The sequence below is a fragment of the Saimiri boliviensis genome (assembly GCF_048565385.1).
Source record: "Saimiri boliviensis isolate mSaiBol1 chromosome 12 unlocalized genomic scaffold, mSaiBol1.pri SUPER_12_unloc_1, whole genome shotgun sequence".
Classification (NCBI taxonomy): Eukaryota; Metazoa; Chordata; class Mammalia; order Primates; family Cebidae; genus Saimiri; species Saimiri boliviensis.
In genome coordinates, this window is record NW_027412497.1 from 325,501 (window position 1) to 348,622 (window position 23,122).

The following is a 23,122-nucleotide window of genomic DNA, read 5'->3' on the forward strand; positions in this document are numbered from 1 at the left end:
TTTCTTTGTTTTTACCATCACTGACTTTTTGCTCAAATAAAGGTGTTGTGGAAAGAAGAGCTTCACTGTTTCTACACTCTGAAGTCAGAAAGGAAAAAAAAAAGTTTTTCAACCGCCTTTATGGCCTGTTTCTCTGGAGGGAGAGGCGGGTAGAGATGGGAGATGGAAGGAGTAAGTGTCGCTTGAGCATATACTTGGTACCAGGGACTGTGCTGGGCACTTTACTCACAGCCTCCATGATGGAATTTAATCTTCCCACCAACCCACTTCACAGACGAGGAAGCTGAGGCTTGCGCAGCCTTCACCTGGAGACAAAACCAGTTTGCCGATGGCCTGATTTGTAACCAGAGTCACGTGTGCCCATGTGCACCTGAGCGCCCATGCACAATGAGAGCCAGGTGGGAAGGAGCCTGGTCTGGGAGTCAGGTAATCTGAGTTCTAATCCCACCTTAACCACCAACTCACTGCGTGAACCCTAGGAAGTCGGAGATTCTCCCGTCCGCTTCCAGCCTCGGCATGCGTGCCGTAGCAGGGAAGCTGGCTCCTGAGCATGCCAGGCTGCCTCCTGAGGCTCCTCCTCCTCGCTCTCTCACTGTCCTGAAAGAGCCTAACTTACACTGGGGACCCGGGAGCAGCCAAGAGTCTTAGCTCCCCCAGTGCGTTCTGCCCCCAAATCCCGCCCTTTCATCCAACATCCCTGGAAAAAAGCACTAGGTGGGCTTGGAACCCAGCCTCCTGGGAGGCTGCAGAGCCCAGGGGCTGAGAGCTGGCTTTGGAGCTGGAGACTCAGGGCTGGCTCTACCCCTCTGGGGCCGGGGCACCTGAAACCATGATGCAACCTCCTCGGACATGAGTTTCTACCCAATCGAGGGCTCTCCCTTCCAGGGTTGCTATAAGAACAGGCAAGAATGAAGTGCCTTGCACATAGTAAGTGCTCTGTGAACTGTGGTGTTGTAACGATTTATTTAATTACTGCTGGGGTGATGGTCTTTGAGACCGCCACTTATGACTGTGAAGGGTGCACACTGCCCAAAGCACCACCTGAGACGCTACACAGAGCAGAAAACACACCCAGGTTCCCCTGCAAAGCCTCGGGCCTGGAGGAAAGGCGCTCTCTGCAGTTCACACCAAGGCTCCCAGGGTTACCCCTGTTCCCCTTAGCACCATCAGGGAGGGCTCCCTACGCCTGATGGGGTTGAACAGTGTCAGGCTGCAGTGCCCAGAGGCTGAGGGGTGTCCCCTGCACCAAGGGGCCATTGGGGCAGGCACTCACCAAGCAGCTGGACGCCCCGCGTGAGGCCGTAGACGTCTACCAAGGCCCAGAGCGGGTCGCCCGTGCGGACCCCGCTGAAGAACAGCATGACAGCTGAGTCGTTGATGCGGTGAAAGACGCGGCCCTTCTTGTCCACCCAGAACGCGATGATGTTGCCCTCATCGGCAAACTCCTCGGGTAGTGCCTTGGCCCAGAAGCCGCTCTGGGATACCAGGTCGGGGCAGGCGTACTTGGGCAGCGAGTCAGGGTGGATGCGGGACGGGTCCTTGCTGGTGAAGCCCAGCCGCAGCGCCCCGCTCCAGCAGCACTGCTTCTTGGTGATCTGGGTGGCAGGGAGTGGCCTCAGCCTACCCTCTCCCACTTGGTCAGTCAGACCAAGGGCAACCCCCCTTGGGTGGGCTCCTTGGAGTGCCCCAGGGCAGCCTGCCCAGCATTCCAGCACCATTCCCTCCCCGGAGCCCTCCCTGCTGGGAAGACAGCAAGGGGTTCCCGTGGCCACCGCCCTCCTGGTTCCTTCCTTATCACACAGGGAGGTTGAGAAAGGCATAAGAAAGAAGGAAGAGGGGCAACAGAGAGGAAAGGCGAGGGCAGGGTGTGGCGGTGAGGGTGGCAGCAGGCAGTGGCTGAGGGACAGAGTCCAGAGGCCCGGGAGATGCAGTGAGAGAAGCGAGGGGGTGGGTGTGGGGGGCAGGGACGGGGGCAGAGTGGGGAGGCAGGCCCACCTTCAGCCTGACTTGCTCGTAGATGAGGACCGGGCGGTTGCTGAAGGTGATGGCGTTGCAGAAGCTGGCCTGCCTCTTGACGGCCTTGTGGCTGAGGTCCATAACAATCTGGGAGCCCTTGGTGTGTGGGTGGAAGAGCAGCGGCGTGGCTGGGAGCCCCCCACCTGGCAGCACCGGTGGGCAGTGCTTCTGCTTGTGGTGGCATCGGTGAGAGGTGACGGGGAAGGGGCCTCCGATGGAGTCTGCAAAGGAACAGGCCACGGTGTCAGAGAACTTGACGGGTCCAAGAGCCAGACCAGGGTCCCCTAGGGAAGGGCAGAGGCTGGGCATAAACAGAAGTCACCCGGAGCCCAGTACTTCCACCACTGCCGCCACCCCTTGCCACCATCCTTCTGCCACCGTCTCTCACCATCTCCCGCTCCACCATCCCTACCATGCTCTGCTGGTTCACTATCCACCACCTCTCTCCTCTACCTTCCCCATCACCTCCCACCTCCACCCTCTTCCACCTCCTCTCCCCACTGGTATTACCACCACCCTCTGCCTTTCACCACCTGCCATGGTAGCACAGCACCTTTACCACTGCCCTTCACCACCGCTCACTAGCACTCCACTATCCTTGGTTTGTTCATTTATTTTACTCAATAAATATTTATGACATATCTGCTGAATGCCAAGCTCGGTCCTGAGCACTGGAGACACAGACATGAAACATGCATGGATCCTGTCGTCAGGGCTGTCACTAACTGGCTCTGTAACCTTGGGGAAGACAACGCTTCCGTCTCTGGCACAATGGGTGGCCTCTACTCTGTGGCTCCAAGACAAGTCTCAGCAGCACAGGCAGCATTAATTAAAACACAGCCTCAGGGTCTAGGGGCTCAGGTGGAGCCCCCTAGATCCATGCCCTGTCCTTCAGGAAGTAGAGCCCGTCCATCCCGTCATCATGGGGAAAGAGAACCTTGAAGAATGGAGGAGAAGGGGGTGGAGCCGTAGAAAGCCACAAAATGTGACAGAGGCCTTCTGGGATGTTTCAAATTTTGGTCCTCCAAGGCAGGAGTTTAATGATGCAAAGAGCTCGGCATTGGGCCTCCCTAGAGGAGGAGGAGGAGGAGGAGGAGGAGGAGGAGGAGGAGAGGTGGAGGAGGGGTTTCCAGGAAGGAGATGGAAGACAGAGAGAAGGGAGAGGGCGAGGCCCAGCCCTCCACCCGGTGGTGTTGGCTTTGGTCTGCATCCCTCTGCACCACTTTGCATCTCGGCTCCTCACGTCCCCGGGGGCCCCAGACAGCAGTCTCCACAGCCCCGGGCCAGCCAGACACCCTGTGCATCAGCCTGCGGGCCTCTCTGGAGCAGATTCCTGCCTGCCAGGCTCACTAGGAGCGGATGGCACAAGGAGGAGTTCACCTTGTCCTCACCAAGGAGACAAGACGGGAACAACTGAACAGTGCGAGGGCTTTGGAGCCGTCAGGCTGTGAGGGCTGGAAATGCTCATAAGAGACCCAGACAGTCAGGAAAGGCTGCCTGGAAGAAGCTGAATGGCCTCTGGATAATGCAGAGGGTAGGCCATTTCAGGGAAGGGGACAGTTGGGGCGAAGGGCAGAGAGTGGCACTGGCTACAGGTACCCTGCCTAGAAAAGATGCCCACTACGCTCAGGCCAGCCTCAGATGCAGCTTGACTCTTGGTTTCATAGAATATGTACTGGTGAAAGGCAACATCACACGTTGTTGAGGTTCGCATCCACAGGTAGAAATGGAAGCATAAGAGAAAATAACCCCTGCTGTGTGGGTGGCTAACACACCGTGGTGCATCTACACAATGGAATAGTACTCAGCAGTAAAGAGCAATGAACTACTGAAGTGAGTAACAGCATAGGTGAATTTCACAGTAATGATGTGAGTGAAATTAGCACGTTACAAACAAAGCAGGCCGAGCATGGTGGCTCAAACCGATAATCCCAGCACTTTGGGAGGCTGAGGCGGGCAGATCACCTGAGGTCAGGAGTTCGAGACCAGTCTGGCCAACATGGAGAAACCGCGCCTCTACTAAAAATGCAAAAATTAGCCGGGTCTGTTGGCAAGCGCTTATAATCCCAGCTCCTTGGGAGGCTGAGGCAAGGGAATGGCTTGAACCCAGGAGACGGAGGTTGCAGTGAGCCGAGATTGCACCATTGCACTCCAGCCTGGGGAACAAGAGCAAGACTTCATCTCAAGGAAAAAGGAAAAAAAAAAAGCAGTACACGATCCATGGAGCAACTGCAGGGCCTCCTTTCCCTTCAAAATGCTTCCCCTCCTTCCATTTTTATCAAATTCTAGAAAGTGCAAATGAGAGCTGTAGTAATCAAAAGCAGATAAGTGGGCCAGGCAGTGAGCCAAGATCATGTCACTGCACTCCAGCCTGGGCAACAGAGCAAGAAACAACAACAACAACAACAACAACAATAACAAACAACAACAGCAGCGGCAACAAACAACAACAGCAAACAAACAAAAAGCAGATAAGTGGATGTCTCTGATGGTGGGGTAGAGAGGCAGGATTATCAAGGAGCACAAGGGGACATTTGGCGGTGTGGCTGTGTTCCTTATCTTTTTATTTTTAGTAGATGGTTTCAATGGCCTATGTGTTCCTTATCTTGATGTAATGATTTCAGGGGTGTGCACATATGTTAAAACTCAACAAATTGGACACTTTAAACACGTGCAGTTTCGTGTATGTCAATGACACCTCCATGAAGCAGTTTTTAAAAACCTGCTGAGCCCAGCTGCTGCTGAGAGCCTTTCCTTCCGGGTTCCCCCTCCCCAGCCTCCACTCAGAATCCATGGAGCAACTGCAGGGCCGCAATCCCTTCAAAATGCTCCCTCTCTTTCCCACCCATCCTACCAGAGGTCTGGGGCCCTGAGTAAAGGTCCAGAAAACACAGACTCCGGGCAAATACAGTGGAGACACAAGGGGCCAGAGACCCAGACCCTGGAAGGACAATCCCCAAGGCCTCCCTTCCAGAGAGGACCCCTGTCAATCTCAGCGTGGGTAGGGGGTGGAGGGTGGGGCTGGGGCAGCATGGGCCCAGCACCCTGGCTGGCAGCAGAACAGATGGAAAAGGTGGGGTCAGGAGGATTCTGGTCCAGGGGCACCATGTGAACCCAGGCACATGGCCTCCAAAAGACACACTCTTGGGCACACAGGTACACCTGTGAGCAAGCGAAGGTAATCCCAACCCTAGGCCATTCATCCTCTCCCGTATCCCTGAGACCAGGAACTGCACATGTACACGACTGTGACACACACACATATTCATGTACACATGGATGTGCGAAACAATACATACACACACATGCCTATCACGCATGGGTCATATGCGTCAAATAATAGTGGTAGTCATTTGCCAAGCTCTGAACTATGAGTTTTACACACACTTACTGTTTCACCCTTACAACAAACTTACAAAACAGGGAGAGACATTATCAACCCATTTACAGATGACAAATCTGTGCCTCAGGGAGATTAAGTGGCTTGCCCAGGATCACACAACCAGTAAGAAAGGGACCTAGGAGCCAAACCAGCAATCTGACTGCAGGGCCTTTGTTACTGGCCATTAACAGGCCAGGTGAGGCGGGTCACACCTGTAATCCTAGCACTTTGAGAGGTCAAGGCAGGAGGATCACTTGAGACCTAGGACTTGGAAACCAACCTGGGCAACAAAGCAAAACCTCATCTCCAGAAAAAATTTGCAAATTAGCTGAATGTGGTGATGCGTGCCTATACTGAGTCCCAGCAGTCCCAGCTACTCAGGAGGCTGAGGCGGGAGGATCCTTGAGCCCAGGGTTGAAGGCTGCAGTGAGCCATGATCTGCATTCCAGGCTGGGTGAGGGTGAGAGTCTGTCTCAAAAAAATAAAAAGGCATTAATAGCCAAGAATTCATGGATTTGGTATGCTGGATAAATTTTTTAAATGCAAATTAAAGAACACTCATAACCTATAAACTACAGGAAAAAAAGGTTCCTTCAGGCCAGGTGGCGTGGCTCATGCCTGTAATCCCAGCGCTTTGAGAGGCTGAGGCAGGTGGATCACTTGAGGTCAGGAGTTCTAAACCAGCCTGTCCACTATGGTAAAACCCCATCTCTACTAAAAATATAAAAATTAGCTGGGTGTAGTGGCACATGCCTGTATTCCCAACCACTTGGGAGGCTAAGGCACGAGAATTGCCTAAACCCAGGAGGCAGAGATTGCAGTGAGCCAAGATTGCAGTGAGATTGCAGTGGACTCCACCTGGGCAACAGAGCAAGATTCTGCCTGAAAAAAAAGAAAAAAAGTTACTTTATGTACCACCTAAAACTATGCCATGTAGCCCACAGGGCAATACATGGCATTCTATTACGTTGTCTCCATGATACATGTATGTATGCCACCAAAACACAGAAATGTAAACCACGTCCTCAGCCCCCCTACATTGCTGTTGGGATATGACACAACCTGGAAAGCCAATGTTGAGAATGGTTTGGCAATTTCTCATAAAGTGAAAAACACCTAACATAGGTCCCAGCACTCACACTTCTGGGCATTTCCGCACGAGAAATAAAAACATGTCCACACAATGAACTGTACACAAATGTACAGCAGCTTTATTCACATAAACTACAAACAACTCAAATGCACTTCAGCTGGTGAACAGTTAAAAATGTGGCACCTCCACTCAGTCACTACTCCAAAATAAAAAGGAACATAACCACTGATAGACACACACAAAAAATGGCTCTCAGGCCGGGCACAGTGGCTCAAGCCTGTAATCCCAGCACTTTGGGAGGCCGAGGCGGGTGGATCACGAGGTCGAGAGATCAAGACCATCCTGGTGAACATGGTGAAACCCCGTCTCTACTAAAAATACAAAAAATTAGCTGGGCATGGTGGCACGTGCCTGTAATCCCAGCTACACAGGAGGCTGAGGCAGGAGAATTGCCTGAACCCAGGAGGCGGAGGTTGCGGTGAGCCGAGATCGCGCCATTGCACTCCAGCCTGGGTAACAAGAGCGAAACTCTGTCTCAAAAACAAAAACAAAAACAAAAACAAAAACAAACAAACAAAAAAAAAACGGCTCTCAAAAATATGCTACATGAAAGAAGCCAGATGCAAAGGACTGTACGCTGTATGATTCCATCTGTATGATATTCTGGAAAAGGCAAACTAGAGAGAGACGGAGCCAGCAGGTATCAGAGAATGAAAGCAGGGGTGAGATTTGACTACAAAGGGACATGAAGGAAGTATAAAAACTAGCCTGGACAACACCATGAGACCCCATCTCGTTGCACAAGTAAAAATAAAAATAAAAAATTAGCCAGGCATGGTGTCTCACATCTGTAATCCCAGCTACTTGGGAGGCTGAAGTGGGAAGATGATTTGAGCCTAGGAATTTGAGGTTGATTGAGGAATGTGAATTTCAATTTGAGTGAGCTATGGTAGCACCACTGCACTTCAGCCTGGGTGACAGAGCATGATTCTATCTCTTTAAAAAAAAAGGGGAAAGAAAGAATGTTCCATATCTTGAGATTGTGGTAGTGGTTACACAACGTACACACTGTCAAAACTCACAAAACTATACACTTAGCCAGGCGCGGTGGCTCAAGCCTGTAATCCCAGCACTTTGGGAGGCCGAGGCGGGTGGATCACGAGGTCGAGAGATCGAGACCATCCTGGTCAACATGGTGAAACCCCGTCTCTACTAAAAATACAAGAAACTAGCTGGGCGTGGTGGCGCGTGCCTGTAATCCCAGCTACTCAGGAGGCTGAGGCAGGAGAATTGCCTGAACCCAGGAGGCGGAGGTTGCGGTGAGCCGAGATCGCGCCATTGCACTCCAGCCTGGGTAACAAGAGCGAAACTCCATCTCAAAAAACAAAACAAAACAAAACAAAACTGTACACTTGAAAGGGACGAGTTTTACTACATACACATTATATATTAGTTTATGAGGTATAATGTGTATATAGTAAATATACACTATATTTAGAAAATATATACTAGATTTAAAGAATAACTGGCTGGGTGCAGTGGCTCATGTCTGTAATCCCAGCACTTTAGGAGGCAGAGGCAGGCTGGTCACATGAGCCCAGGAATTCAAGACCAGCCTAGGCAACATGGCAAAACCCCTTCTCTACAAAAAACAAAATACGAAAATTAGCCAGGCATGATGGTGCACACCTGCACTCCCAACTACTCAGGTGACTAAGGTGGGAGGATCACTTGAGCCTGGAAGGTTACAGTGAGCCGTGATGGCACCACTGCACTCTATCCTGGGCAATAGAGCAAGACCCTGTCTCAAAAAAAATGAAATTAAAAACTAAAATCTGTAATACAAATAACAAGTCACATCTTCGTTCAGATGGAGAGAAGAGAGGCTGCACTTTCTGACCACCATGGCACCCCCATCAGCTTCCCTGAGCAAGGGCCTAGGATGTGGCCCTCTACCAGGAGACCCTCAATGCTTAGCTGGACTTGTCACCCTAACCTTTAAGTTTCTTCCACATCTGTGAAACAGAACGGGGGTTCCCTGCCCAGGTATGGAGAGAGAGCACTTTGGGAGCTGCAAAGCCCACTCACTGACTACCGTGCCCACAGTGTGGGCAGGCCAACAGGACCACCATGGAGGCCAGGCCCACCACGAGCAGGTGTCCTCAGCCCCTTCTCTCCATACTCAGCTCCCTGTGTGATCATCGCCCACCGAGCCACTCTGGGGAGACCACTTGAAAACCCTCTCTGGTGTGCCGGGCGTCTCCTGCCACAGACTGTGGGCTCCCGTCACGTGGCAGGCCCCAGCTGCACTCCTGACCTGTTGCTCTCTGCTCCTGGCTCCAGGGGAGCCCCTGAGCACCCCTCACCCAATCTAACAATCCTGCCTCAGGAATAAGCACCCCTTGGTTCTGTCCTCTCCTGTCCACCCTGCGGCTACAGCCCTAACTCAGGCCTCCACACTCTTCTGAACCAGGGCCAGGGCCGCGATGCGCTGTGCCCAGTAGTCCTCCAGGGGGCGCTGTTCTCATGGACTACCAGCGTCCAATCTGGCAGTCGTCATCAGGATGACCCTCTTCCCCCACTGCGGCATCCCTGCTCCTGCTACCCCCTCCTCCATCCCGGCTGGCATTAAAATCTTGGGGGCGGAGGGTGGGTTGGGGAGAACAAAGCAAAATGAGAATGAACTAAGCATAGCTCTGATGCCAAGGGTCCAGAGGGGGCAGCTTGGGGTGGGGCTTCCTCCCTACACTATCCAACAGGTCCTCCCAACACTGGGACAACAACCCCTTAAGGTCCCTATTCTACGAATGAAGGAGTTGGATTCAGAATGGTTAAGCCAGTCACTTGTGATCACAGAGCAGTTACGTGGCAAAACTGGCACCTGAGGCCACGTCTGGGGTCCTTTACCCTACTCAGGATCTGGTACTGGCGCTCCTTTTCCCCACTAGTCCAAGACGGCAGGCGCTTCAGAGAAAACCGTGTGCAGGAGGGGCTGGGCAGCCTGGGCTGAGGGAGCAGCTGCAGCAAAGGGCCTCAAAACGCAGGGCATGTGGGCTGCACAACTGCTCCACAAGGGCACACGCAACTGGATAGAGCCCCAGTTGTGCCACCTGGCTCTCAGCTGAGCTGCCAGGGAGGGCCCTCAAGTGACAGATTTACAGGCTTCTTGTGAGCCCCAGTGGGGGCACCCTCCTTGGGCGAGGCTGCTGCTGACAGGGTGGAAACTGCCCCCACAGCCCCATTCCTCCTGGGCATTTATGAGCTGCCAGACACAAGCCTGGCTGGCTCTGTGGGTGACCCTCAGCTGGCAGACCACATTCCTGCCTCTCAGCAGGGTCCCAGGGCAGATGCCTGGACACACATAGCCTCCAGAGTGACCTCCCCATGGCCCCACCAAGCTCTGCCCCAGAACCACTGGCAGAGCCCCAGATGCCCCAGGCTGGGCTCAGCTGGGCTGCCAGGGAGAGATGGGGGGAGCTCGCCACCCCAGTGGAGAGCAGAGGCCCTGATACTGATAGCAGCGCCCAGCCTCTCACAGCTTCAAGGGCAGTGTCTTGATTTATGCCCACAATGCCACTCCGGCACAGAGCCTCTGAAATTAGTTTTACACATTGAGTGAGGAGCCCAGATCTGAACCCAGAGCTGGCTGCCTCCAAACCTAGCAGCTCTGTCACTAACTGTAAGACCCGTGGGAGCCTCACTTTCCTCATCTGTAAAATGGGGTCATGGCAGACCTTCACGGGATTCTTGTGATGGTTAAAACAGATGGTGCATGTAAAACTCAGTAAGTGGTTGCTATCATTATTATTATTATTCATATCACTCTGCCTTCCTGCCCCCACACCTTTGCTCAAGCCTGCCTCACCTGCACCTCTCCAAACCCCACCCACCTGTCAAGGCCCTGCTGAAGCCCACTGCATCCAAGATCATCTTGTTCTGAAGCTGCGGTCCTGAAAACCAGTGCTGGCATCATCATCTTCAGCCAAGAGACAGTCTTGTCTCACTTTCTGGGCAGCGGGGCGAGGCACAGAGAATGAGCATTGGAGGCAAGAGGCCCTGGGTTCCAACCCTGACCAGGCCACAGGCTTGTTGTATGACTTTGGACGAATTGCTTAACCTCTCTGGACCTTATTTGTTTCTCTGTAAAATGAAGCTCATCATAGCTGCCCTGCCCACCTCTCTAGGCTGGAGTAAGGCCTCAGTAAGTTTATAGATGTGAAAGAATTTTGCAACTTTATCATTTGATCCCAACATAAGGTCTTTTTTTAAAAAAAAAAATTAAAGAAAACACAACCACTGCAGGAAATGATTGGCTCATTTCAGCCCAGTGGGAGACCAGGAACTTCAGTCTTATTTTACCCCAAACATTCTAATCTCAGATCGCCAGCATGGTCCTGATGTGAACTCGCTTATTGGCATTAACAGAACAGGGCTCCCTCTAGGGGAAAGGATTTAGGAGTATGGTTGGAAGGCTGGGGAGGCCTGACTCCTGGTGGGAGAAGGACAGGTGGGGATGGAAGCTGGGGAACAGAGATGATTGTAAAACAGGGCAGAATTAAACTTCTGTGGGTTCTCTAAAGGGGCCTCTACCTCCCACACCTGCCTCTGACTTCCAGGCTTGGCCCAGGCCCATTTCTGTGCTGGGAACCTTTGCTTCCTCCTTCCCACCTATGTATCTGCCTTTCTCAGGCATCCTTCAGACCTAGAATTTTTCCCAGAAGTCCCTCTGACCCCTAGACTAGGTTAGGGGCCTTACTATGGACCTCTGAGGACCCCATAACCCCCCCTAACAGCACCCATCACCAAGCAGCCTTTCCCAAACCCTGGTTCTTACACAGGATTAAGCCCAGATGCCCCAAGGCACTCGTTGTATGCTATGCATTGACTTGTCTCTTCTGCATCCAGAATGGTTTTGGTTATATGCCATCCTCGGGAGAGTTGAGAAGTCACTCCCATCAGTTTCTGTGTTCTGCAGAGTAGCACTGCGCTGGGAAAGGCTGCAGGGTTATTTGTGCCTGTCTGTCCCCCTTATGGACTGTGAGCCTCCCTAGGGCAGAGACCATTGTCTTTTTTATTACTGTTTTTCTATAGCCTAGTTCACAGCACATAGTAGGTCCTCAATAAAAATTGCTGAATGAATTGATAGTGTTTGATTCTTCTATCTACTGATGAACTGGCAGGAGTTCAGGCAGCACCTGCTTTGTGTCTTGCCCTTTCTGGTGTCCAGTGGAGAAATTAGAAAAAGAAAGGAATAAAGGGAGCAGCTCCCTTCCCTGCCTAGCAAGCCTGACTGTAGCCGTGCCTGCTCAAGAATCTTCACTAGCTCCCCGCTTGCCAGCAGTAGAAGAGAAACAGATAAGGAAGGCCCTGAGGGTTGATTCTTTCTTGTGTATCAGATGCTGCAGCATTTTCCTTTATACACAACCCGATCACATCCTCTAATCCCTGCAAGGCAGGTGTCTATGGGAACAGCCTCTACAACAACCATCCCCGTGTCCAGCTCTTGGTATTCAGGCCTTGTGGGACCCCCTTCCCCTTAAGCATGGGCTGGACCTAACAAGTAGCTTCTAATGAATAGAATAGGGAGGAAGTAATGGAATGTCACACCCAAGACTGGGTTATAAAAAGACTGTGGCTCCCATCTTGGTTTCTCTCTTGCCTCTGCTGAATTGCTCCCTCAGGGCGAAGCCAGCCGCCACTGCGAGGGGCCGCCCCGCAGAGAAGCTCATGTGGCTAGGGACCAAGGACTGCCCATAGCCCTGTGAGTAAGCTTGGCAAGCCTTCTGATGCAGCCACAATGTGACCACAACCTCACAACAGCCATGAAGCCGGAGGCACCTAGCTAAACAGTGCAGAGATTCCTGAGCCACAGAAACTGGGAGATCATTAAATGTTTGTTGTTTTAAGCTGCTAAGTGTTGAGGTGATTTGTTAAGCAGCAATAGATGACTAAAACAGTATCAATAGTCCCATTTCACAGATAAGGAAACAGAGGCTCTGAGAGGTAGTAACTTGCCCGAGGTTACACAGCTGGTAAGTGGTGGAGCTGGGCTCTGAACTCAGATCTGTCGCACTCTGCAGAGGTTCCTCTGTGGATCCCAGCTAGCTAGCTGGCATGCTCAGTCCCCCCTCCTCCCAAGTCAGTTTGTCCAGGAACACCGTAACCCCCATGCATGCCCAGGTGGGGGCCATGTTAGCACCCTAGCACCTCCCACAGAGCACCTGGCATGTGAACAGCAGGTCCTGCTGCTCCCTGGAAGATGAATGAACTCATCATGGCAGGGTGGGTGAAAGAAAGTGGCAGGGAACAGGCAAGACTGGCATCTTCATTGCCAAGTTAACCCCCAACTGAGCCTTTTGCTCTCTCACTCACTTTCCCCATCCTGACATTCCTAGCAGCCAGAGGTGTCTACAGCTGTGCCTCCCAATTCCTCACTGCTGGGAGGAGGACCAGTCCTCCTCCTCTCCCTCTTGTGTCTCACCTCAAGATTCCAGAAGGGGACTCCAAACATGAACTCTTCAGGGCTCAGCTCCCAATCCCTGTCCCTGCCCTCCCAGCATCTCCCCAAAGCCTCCCAGGCCAGGCCTGGAGAATGAGGGGATGTGTAGCTCAGTAACATCAGCAGCTCTAGTTCCCCATATCAAATCCACAGTCACGCACGTGTACGTGTGAACACACACACAGATGGCAGGTGTGCCCCATGGCAGACACAAGCACAGTTGGGCAGGCCCGCCAGGGCTAGGGGACACAGAGACAGCAGGTGAGTGTGTATGTGTATATGTGCATGTGTGTATATGTGTGCACTTGTGGGCATGTGTGTATATGTGTGCACTTGTGGGTATGTGTGTGCATATGTGTGTATAGGCATGCATGTTATGTGTACATGCATTGTGTATATGTGTGCACGTGCACATGTGTATATATGTGCATGCACATGTGTGTGCACACCTATATGTATATACACACGTGTGTGTGTGTGATGTGCACGTGTGTATTGTGTGTATGTGTGTGCGTGTGTGTGTGCATGTGCATGTGTGTGTGTGCATGTGTGTGCGTGTGCACTGGCAAGCACACACAGGCCTAGAAGAGCCTCCACAAAAGGCTTCATAAAAGCACACTCCACCTGTGGAGTGCTTACTATGTGCCAGCTCTACTGCCCTTAGCGTACACCAGCTCACTTAATCCTTCCTATAACTCTACAAGGCAAAACTTACCCTTCCCAATTTACAGAAGTGGATGCTGAGAGGCAGAGAGATGAAGGGACTGATCCAAAGTCACACAGCCAGCAAGAGCGGAACAGGATTCAAACTCACCGGGAGAACACCTGCTCCGCTTTCTCTTCCTCTTCAAATGCTGCCTGGCCTCTGTGTCCAGCCCTGGCCTCAACTCCCTGATGGTTCCCCTACCCACCCCCTCAGGCCACCTTCAGCTCCAACTGCCCTGCCCTCCAGCAACAAGGGCATCTGTCCACCCCACACTTTCCCCCCTCTAACCACTGACCCAGCATCTGCTGGCAGCCACTGTATGCCAGGCGCCAGGCTGAGGTAAGCGAATACAGCGTTCTAATGACCCGATGCCCACCTTTCTGGAGCCCACAGGCACAAGGGGGGCGTGGGGGTGTGCAGGTGTGCACCTTCAAGCCGCAAAGCTCCCCTTGGCCTAAGCCCCCAGAGCTGCTGCCGGGAGATAGACGGCTCCCTCTGCTAATCTTGGGTCTCACAAGGCAACTGGATGCCTTCTCTGCTGCTGCCTGCTTGAGGATTAAGGAACCCAAGAAGGGTAAGTGAGGGACCTGCCACAGAAGGAACAAAGCCTGGCTTCCCCGCTGAGGCGCCAGCTGTGTGACCTCAGTTAGCCATTTCCCTTTCCTGGCTGCAGCACCTCCCTCTGTGACAGGAGCAGGTGGGAGCCAAGTCTCGGGTCCCTGTACCCTAGCATCCTCTGACACTCAGGGTTGTTAAATCCATAGACTGACCTGGGGGTGACACGTATGTCTAGGTGCATGTGCGTGTGTCACCCAGACGTCAAGCATCAGCAAGGGGTCCATCCCTTGCCCTGAGGGAGGGGTGAAGGGAGAGGAAGGAGGAAGGGCAGAAAAAGGAAGGAGAGGATGGCAGAGGCGAGAGGAAGAGGGGCCTCCCAGTGCCACTGCTGCCTTCCTCCTCTCACCCTGCTCCCCACCCCTGCCAGCCTGCCCTCAAGACCGGGAGCAGCTCTGGAAACCTGCCGATGGAAGAGACCAAGCGTGTAACCATTTTCCAAATGGGAATTCATTTCCCCATGGGTCTCCTGCCAGGCTGATCCCAGAGGAGCCTGACTCCTCACCACCAGCCCCACTACAGACACACACACACACACACACACACACACACACACACACACACACACAGAGGCATGGCACAGGCACAGAGCACCACAGATGTGGCTGCCCCCGCATGGAAATGTAGGCACAGCCACACACAGTCACTTCAATCCACTGTTAGAGACACATCACACAGGTACACAGAGATCCAAAACACAGATACACATCTGTTGACATCAGAAGCTCAGAGAGCCAAAACACGTCCACAAACAAAACACACAACTAGATAACCCCCGACACACATACAGAGTTCTGGGTCCTCCTCTCTCACCCACCTTAAGGCAGCAATCCAAAATGTTTGGCCTGAAACAAGCCAAAAGTCCAAGGCCTTAAAGAAAATACAATCAAGGACCATTTCAATGTGTCTTCAGGAGCCCAGCTACAGGCTTCGGCACCCCTAGGAAGGAGCAAACCCCTGCATCTCCCGCTGGCCCCAGCTCATTTCCCAGAAAAAGGTGAAACCAGAGCCACCAGAGCAGTCAGTGTGTGTGTACAGGTGTGGGCACACCTGGGTGTGGACGAGTGAGGACACATATGCAGGGGTTCTGGTGAGGGTGGGGGTGGCTGTGTAGGCACAGGCAAACACTCCCTCTCCACACCCTCCAGCTCCTGTCCCCTCTATTCGTGCAATGGCAAAGGCCAGGACCAGCTTAGGAGAGGCCCCACCAGGGTGCGCGATCCTGGCAAAACAATGGAGGCCAAGGCAGACGGGGCACTTGATGAGTGCTCCCTGATGGCCGCCTAGCCTGGATGCCCAATTCCTAGAGTTCTCAGAGCACCCCAAGTGACCCTCCTGTCCCCAGGGAAATGGGACAAATGACAAATGAGAGGGAGGGAATATGACCCTGGGCCAGGATGCCTTTCCAAGCCCTCTTGCTTTTCCCCATGTTAAGTTTTCTGCTCACATGATTCATATAATCATGTTTTCTTTTTCTTTTCTTTTCTTTTTTCTTTTTTTTTCTTTGAAACAAGGTCTCGCTATGTTGCCCAGGCTGGTCTCAAAATTCTGAGCCCAAGCAATCCTCCCACCTCAGCCTCCAAAGTGTCTGGGATTGCAGGCACGAACCACTCGGCCCAGCCTGCATGGTAACTGTCGGAGGAGAGTGCTATCACCAGCCTCATTGACAGGCGACAAAACCTAGGCTCAGGAAGACATTTGCTTCCTTACAAAACACATCTACCCACTCCCAGAGCAGGAGCTGGGGTGGCCTCAGGTCCACCCTCTAGGAAGCCTGTGCTCCAGGCAGCTGCTAGAGGACAGCGTACTGTGTCCTGAGCCTGCTCGGAGGGCCTCTCTGTCCTTCCCAGACCACAGGCTTGCCCAAGCCTGACTCCAGTGGAAAATGCCAGTTGGCTCCAGACCCTCTGCCAACAGGCCCCACCAGGGCCAGCAAGCCCTGAGGAGAGCCCCCACCCCACAGACAGGCAAGGCCAGTCCCAGGTCAGCCCAATCCAAGTCTCCGGCCAAGGCCCAGGCCACTGGCAGTGCCCCTGGCCTGGCTCCGGATTATGTGTCTTCCAGGGCCTTCCATCTGTCACTTAGCCCTCCAAGCCCAGGACGGAATTCATTTCCTTGTAGGAGAGCCAATGATTTGCTTTTCCTACATCTTTCCCTGTCTTTTTGTTTTTTAATTAGAAATTACTCTCCCAAAGTCCACAGCCTGGAAGGGAGAAGCCACCTGGTCATCAGTTCCGGCCACGGCTGCCCACACACTCCTGCCGCCACCCTCCTTCCTTCCTGAGCCTCTCTCAGGCTCCTCAGTGCCCGCTGGACTCAGCAGATGGACACTGCCCCACCTCCTAATATCCCATCTGAGCAGGGAGCGGGGGACACAGGGGAGTGCGTCAGGGACTCCCCAAGGTCAGCCCATGCTGTTCTGGCCAGTTTGTAAAGGAACCCCAGTTCCCAGGGCCCAGAGAAGACACACAAGTCCCTAGGAAGCCTTCTCCTCTCCGGGTCTGCTGCCACATCGGCCATGGCGCTCCCAAGACCACACTACTAGAGCCAGGGGAACAGAGGACAGGGGTTGGGGCAAGCAAGAGCTCTACAAATGGGGAGCCAACCAGTGGCCCCCCTCCCTCCCACCCCTCCAGCTCCAGGCTGTGGGTCTGTCTGACTGTGGAAGTGAACCGAAGGGGCCAGAAGTTCACTGCCTCCCCCACAGAGCACACACTAGGAGAGGCGAGGTCAGACGATATGAGTTGCTGTCACTTGCACACCCGTGTGCTTAGGCACAAGCGGGCACAGGTGCACACCCACGGGCACCTTCAGTGCCTTCTCACCAGCACAGGCACACACACACACTCAGCACACATGTGGGTGTCCACAGGTCTTTGCAGGGCTCCATCATGGAACCCAGTACCACCTCCAAGGCCCACATCCCAGGACCAACAAACAGGTCCCCCCAACTGTCTAACTAACTGTGGCCGCCTGTGTCCCGGGAGAGGCAGGTAGGGACACCTAGGACCTCGCATCCCACTTGGGGGCTAGTCAGCACCTTGGTAGGAGGACATGGAGGTAAGAGGACAAGGAGATTTTGTGCGGAGCCTCAGCTGCCTGACCTCCCACCGGCTGTCAGGGAAGGCGCCCCTCTTCCAGCTCTCCCCAGCTCTCTTGCTGCCCCCCGCCCCAGAGCCCACCACCAAAAGGCGCCCCTCACACGGCCCCAGAGCCCCACATGGAGTGAAGAGGCAGGGGCACGACCGAGCCCTCAGCCCCAGCGCCCCTCCGCCCGGCCTCCCCAGGCGATCCCCGGGCTGCGGTGGGCGGGCCGGCAGGCATCCGCGGGGCCTTACCGTGGAGAGTGCTCCTGGTGATCTGTCCCCCCATCTCGGGCAGCAGGCAGCGCAGCCACCTCTGCTGGGCCAGCCGGCTGGTCACCAAGTCGCCCTGGCCGGCACCTCCCCGCCTCCTCCCCCGTCTCCTCCCCCGCGGGCGGAGGCCGGCATGGCAGGCCCCTCCCGCGCCCCCATGCGCCCCCTCCCGCACACGCGCACGCCGCCCGCCCGCGGCCAGCCGGCCACACGCGCACGCAGCACGCACACCCCTCCGGCCGCCGCCTCCCCGCTCCCACCCACTCCAGCCTCCCCACCTCCGCGCTGGTACAGCCGATGGGATCTGTCATGTTTATTTACATAAGGAGGAGGAGACTAGAGGCTTCCTGAAATAGCAGCAAGCTCCAGAAAGCAAGCAGAGGCGCGCACACGCAGACACATCCCCATCACACACAGAGTCCCATCCCAAGGATGTAGTGACACACACACCCCTCCGCAATCACCCAGGCCGACCGACAGCCATTCATTCACCAGCTTCATACACCTACTCCATGCAGAGGTCCAGCTAGGTGAAAGGGGATCCCCTGGGAAGCATAACAGACATTGTCCCTGCCCTCAAGAGGTTCACAATCAAGCTGATGAGGCTTGTTAACCAAGCACTAACACCGTTTCTGTCTTCTTCCAAGCTCTGTTCCAAGGCTTTTGCAAGTATTAACTCCTTCAGTCCTCACAGGCTGATGATGAGGTCAGTATTACAGTCATTATCAACAGGTACCATCTCTAGGATGATGATGATGGTCTTACAGATGAGAAAACAGACAGAGAGAGGCTGCTCGCCTAGAAGGGGCAAGGCTGGGATGCAAACCCAGGTAGCGCCACACCAGAATCCGGCCTTCCCATACACACACCAACCTATCCCTTTAATCATGCGCATACACTTACACACATACCACACGCCCCAACACAGACCTGCACTATTTGTCTGCATCAAGTCACACAGATGTGCATATATGTGGGCTCATAAGCATTCAGGAGTATTCACCATTGAGCACACTCAGCCACCTACTGCCCACTAGACATGTACTCACATGGTTACATGCACACCTCAAAATGTGCACACTAACACATGCCTGCTTCCACAGACTCACAAAGTTTCTAGAGAAATCTTAAGGTGGCCACTGGCACTCCATACTCAGAGCCAAGGGAAAGGTGCAGACAAAGACAAAGGGGGAAGAGGGAGGCCAGGAGGTCGGGCCCCTCCAGCCCTGGGCAGGCGTGCCGGGAGCCCAGATCAACATCAAGAGAGCAGCTGCCATGCACTGAGCGTGCACTGTGCACCAGGAACTGTGTGGGTCGGAGCGGCTATGATTACGTCTGTTTTACGGAGAAGAACGTAGAGGTTCTGAGAGGCTAAAGAGCTTGCCTGAGGTTACCTAGCAGGTCACAGGCAGGGCCAGGACTCGGGCAGTGTCTGTGGAACAATGTCATCACCCCACACAGGCTCAACGGCCTCTGCCAGGACAACAGGACAGCACCCTCTTCCCTAACCCTGGCCTGGCCCCAGCTCCTGTCCTCAATGTGCGGGATCTTGGACCCCAGGGAAAGGGCTGGGTGGGAAGGGAAAGCCAGTGGGCAGGTGGGGGGACAAAGGGGTTGGGGGCTGAGGAAGGTGCCATGGGAAAGGTAGGGGCTGCCCTGCAGCAGGTGGAACTCAGAGGCCTGGGCCGTGTAAGGGACTGGACTGGGTTCTGAGGCCGCAGCTCAAGACCCTGCTGCTCCCACTTCTGAGCGGGTCTGGGGAAGGGGTTAGGAGAACAAGGAAGGACATTCACGCCTGACCTAGAGTCATCAGCAGAGGGCAGAGCATGCCCTGGGTGGGAGAGCAAGCTCAGTTTGCCAATCCTCCTCCCAGCCAGAGGCATGCCCAAGACTTCTGGGAGAAGCCACGACACCCACACAAGGCAGCCCACTTTCCATGGGCACATGCCGGCTTGTGGCTGTGCAGAGTCACATGCACACACTTCCTGGCACACGTACCCAGTTCCCGTGGGGGAAGAAAGCTAAGTCAGTCTGACAAGGAGAAACTTAAGCCAAATTCCTTTTGTCGGAAACGATCATAATAATAGCACACATGAGGCCTTGCTGCGTGCTCCGCCCTGCCCTGAGCATGCTACACATTTAACTTGCTCAATCCTCATGAGAACCGTAAGAGATTGGTGTATGTGTATGCCCATTTTACAGATGAGGAAATTGAGGTCAAAGAAGATGCTTTGGAGGCTGTTTCTGTAGCAGCAGAGTCACCCTCCTCACCCTGCCTGCCTTTCAACACACCGGGCTGGGCCCTTGCCCACCAATCCCTTGCATATGGCCAGCCTGGCCTTCCTGTGTCCCCACACCCAGACGCCAGCCTCCCTCTCACCTTGGCTCCTGCTTTATCCTCACTTGGGTCCAGTCCCTTCCTACCACCCAGCACTGGAAACACCTCTTCTGGGAAGCCTCCCTAGGCCCCCAGGTAAGACTGCATGCCTGTTTCTAGCACTTAACTTTCTTCTGAGCCCCTGAGCAGTGCACCTCCTAGCCATTAAATTACTCTGTCCTACACAGAGTGAGCCATGGCCTGGCTGGAGCCCTGTCTGCTTGCCCCAGCAGGGGGAAGAGGGTGACTCTGCTGCTACAGGAACAGCCTCCAAATCATCTTCTTTGACCTCAATTTCCTCATGCACTCAAATTCCTCGGTGCACCTCCACCATTTAATTCAACTCCCCTCACATGTACTGATCCCGTACTCTGTGTCAGACACTAAGCTATGCACTGGAGGTGCAAGGATGGTCCTCAGTGGCAGGTTCTGGCTCTCATGGACTTCCAGTCTAGAGGGAAACATATTTATCAAGTAGCCTCACTAAGGAGCATATCATCGCAACCCAAGAAAAGCGGTCGGAAAGAAAGGAGCAAGGCTCTGGGGGGCTCAGGACAGGCTTTCCTGAGTGAAAGTGAAGGCAAGATCAAGGCTCATGGCCCTGTGCTATGGAGGTGGCTTAGGAGAGTGAGGGTAACACAGGCAAAGGCCCCATGGCTGGAAGGAGCCGGCACGTTCCAAAAGCAAGGCTGGTATGGAGCAGGGTGAGTAGGGTGAACCTCGGGAAATTCTCCGTTGCCCAGCCAGGATGGGTCAGGGGTACGCCAGGAGGGCCTTGAGGAGCAGCGTGAAGACTCTGGCCTTCGTCCTGAGAGCAACAGGGAAGTCCTGCAGCAGGGCAGCAACTGACCAGAATGGCATCTTAGAAAGTCACTCTCCTATCTGGTTGTGAAGGGTGAGAGAGGAGGCCAGAGGCCCCAGGGGAGGGAGCAGCAGCGGCATCCCACATCCCGCATCCGGCAGGGCTGGATCTCACCTGACTTAGCCTCACTCCCCTCGGGCTTCCATCACTCCTGCCCCAGCCCAGGGCAGGCACTCAGAAAACATCTCATAAGCATACCTGAAATCATTTTCAGACACAGGACTACGGGAAAGCAGCCAAGTAGCAAACAGGCAGGGATGGGGGCAGTTGGGGGGCTCCATGAGCTGCGAGTCCTTCAGGTGAGCGGCAGCCCCGACTCTGGCCACTTGAGTGAAACAGAACAGAGAACTGGGAGGCAGCCTGAGTGGCCTCCAGGCCTTCAACACCACGGTCTGAAGGGTTTTTCCCACAGACGTATGGGCCTGTTTCCCACAATTGCTTCCCCAAAAGGGATGTGGCACTGTCCTGTGTCTGAGGCTTCCCTCTCCTCTCACTTCCCCAGGCAGTGTCCAGGACCTCTAGACGGGGAGGCAACCCTGGGATATGGCAGAAGGGCTGCACCCGTTCTCTGTTTTATTCATTGGGGCGTCCCATAATATTTCATCTGGGGCCAGGCACAGCAGCTCATGCCTATAATCCCAGCACTTTGGGAGGCCAAGGCGGGTGGAACACTTGGGGTCAGGAGTTTGAGACCCGCCTGGCAAATATGGTGAAACCCTGTCTCTACCAAACATATAAAAAATTAGCCAGGTGTGGTGGTGCACACCTATAATCCCAGCTACTGGGTAGGCCGAAGCAGAAGAATTGCTTGAACTTAGGAGGTGGAGGTTGCAGCGAGCCGAGATGGTGGCACTGCACTCCAGCCTGTGTGACGGAGTGAGAGTGCATCTCAAAATTCATTTGGCCAAAGGATTCTGTTACTAAAAGGGGTGAGAAAATCACTAACATACATCATTCATGCACTTATTCATCCATCAGCTGTTCACTGAGTGCCCGCTATGCACCAACCAGTGAGCAGGACCCAGTGCACATGCTGCAGAAGCCAGGGCTGTAACAGGGGCATGGATGGGAAAACAGGCAGTTCCAGATCCCAGCAGGAGCAGCCTGGGATGGATGAATGAGGAGGTTCTTTTGGCTCTGACTAAATGATCTGTGGTCCGTTCTTCTATAGCCACACTTTGGCAAGGATGTGCAAGGGCAATTGAAGCAAATATAGTGTAGAGGGTTTAAATGCTATCATTTATTGATCACTGACTATGTGCCAGGCATTGTGCTAAGTATCTCATGTATCAACTCATCCCAAAACCTTCCTTCAGGAGTTATAATCATCCCCATTTTGCAGGCTATAAAAACTGAGGCTTAGAGAGGTTATACTGAAGGGAAGACAAAGGCTTCAAACCCAGACCAGCCTAACATCAAAACCCATGCTCTATCGAGGAGAGGGCAAAGGGCAAGGGCCCCTCTTGCTGAGGGAAGAGAAGACAAGGGGACAGTGGACCTTCTCCTTAAGGAAGCAGAAGGGTCCTATGTGGCAGCAGAGCCTAGACGTTTTCCAGTGGACAGAAGGAACAAATTCTCCGGGGAATAGAAACCCGCAGAGTCATAGTCACGTAGCTCTCTGAGGGGGAAGAGCCTCCAGAGAGCACTGGGGTCAGCCCCTATCTTCAGGCAGGCAAAGAAGTTCTGGGTTCCTTTTCCAGGTGTAGCGAAGAAGGCCCAGTAGATGACAGAGACTTGCCCAAGGTGGCACAGTGGGTGGAAGGTAAGAAGGACGGAACCCTGGAGTGATGTGTTCTGGTGCCATGCTCGGGAGGTACAGAAGACAACACTGGACAAGGGAGGGGAAAAACTTCTTTTTATGGGGGAGGGGGAAGTGACTAGGGGCTGGGGAGGTCAGAAGAGGGCCATGCTGGGGAGGAGCCAGGAGGCAGCCCTTGGCTGCTATAGTGTTTCCTTCATCAGGAACAAGGGATAACTTGATTGAGCTGATGAGTCACCTCATCAGCATTTGAGGCTTATGGCCGTCCTGCCAGGGCCCCATTCTCTCTACCCATTAGGCTGGGCCTGGCACCGGAAAATAGGAAGCAGGGAACCCCAGCTGAAAGCTTCCTCCTATGCCCAGAGCTGCTGCCTCGAGTCTGGAGCCTGAGAGATGAGGAGGGAGAGGAGGACAAAGGCACCCAGAGACAGAGAGGGCAAGCCGCATGCCACAGCGA

At 53.9% G+C, this 23,122-nt stretch overlaps 1 protein-coding gene across 1 annotated transcript in view; it reads right to left on the minus strand.

The window, feature by feature from the left end:
* LOC141579947 (E3 ubiquitin-protein ligase NEURL1-like) overlaps positions 1-17,930 on the minus strand; it is a 37,355-nt gene extending 19,425 nt beyond the window's left edge. Inside the window, exons 1-3 of the mRNA XM_074392502.1 lie at positions 17,650-17,930; positions 1,996-2,237; positions 1,274-1,595 (exon numbers count right to left, since the gene is read on the minus strand). Coding sequence (XP_074248603.1) covers positions 1,274-1,595; positions 1,996-2,237; positions 17,650-17,683 — 598 coding nt within the window. The 5' untranslated portion in view covers positions 17,684-17,930. The remainder of the gene's footprint in view (positions 1-1,273; positions 1,596-1,995; positions 2,238-17,649) is intronic.
* Positions 17,931-23,122: the final 5,192 nt, after the last annotated feature.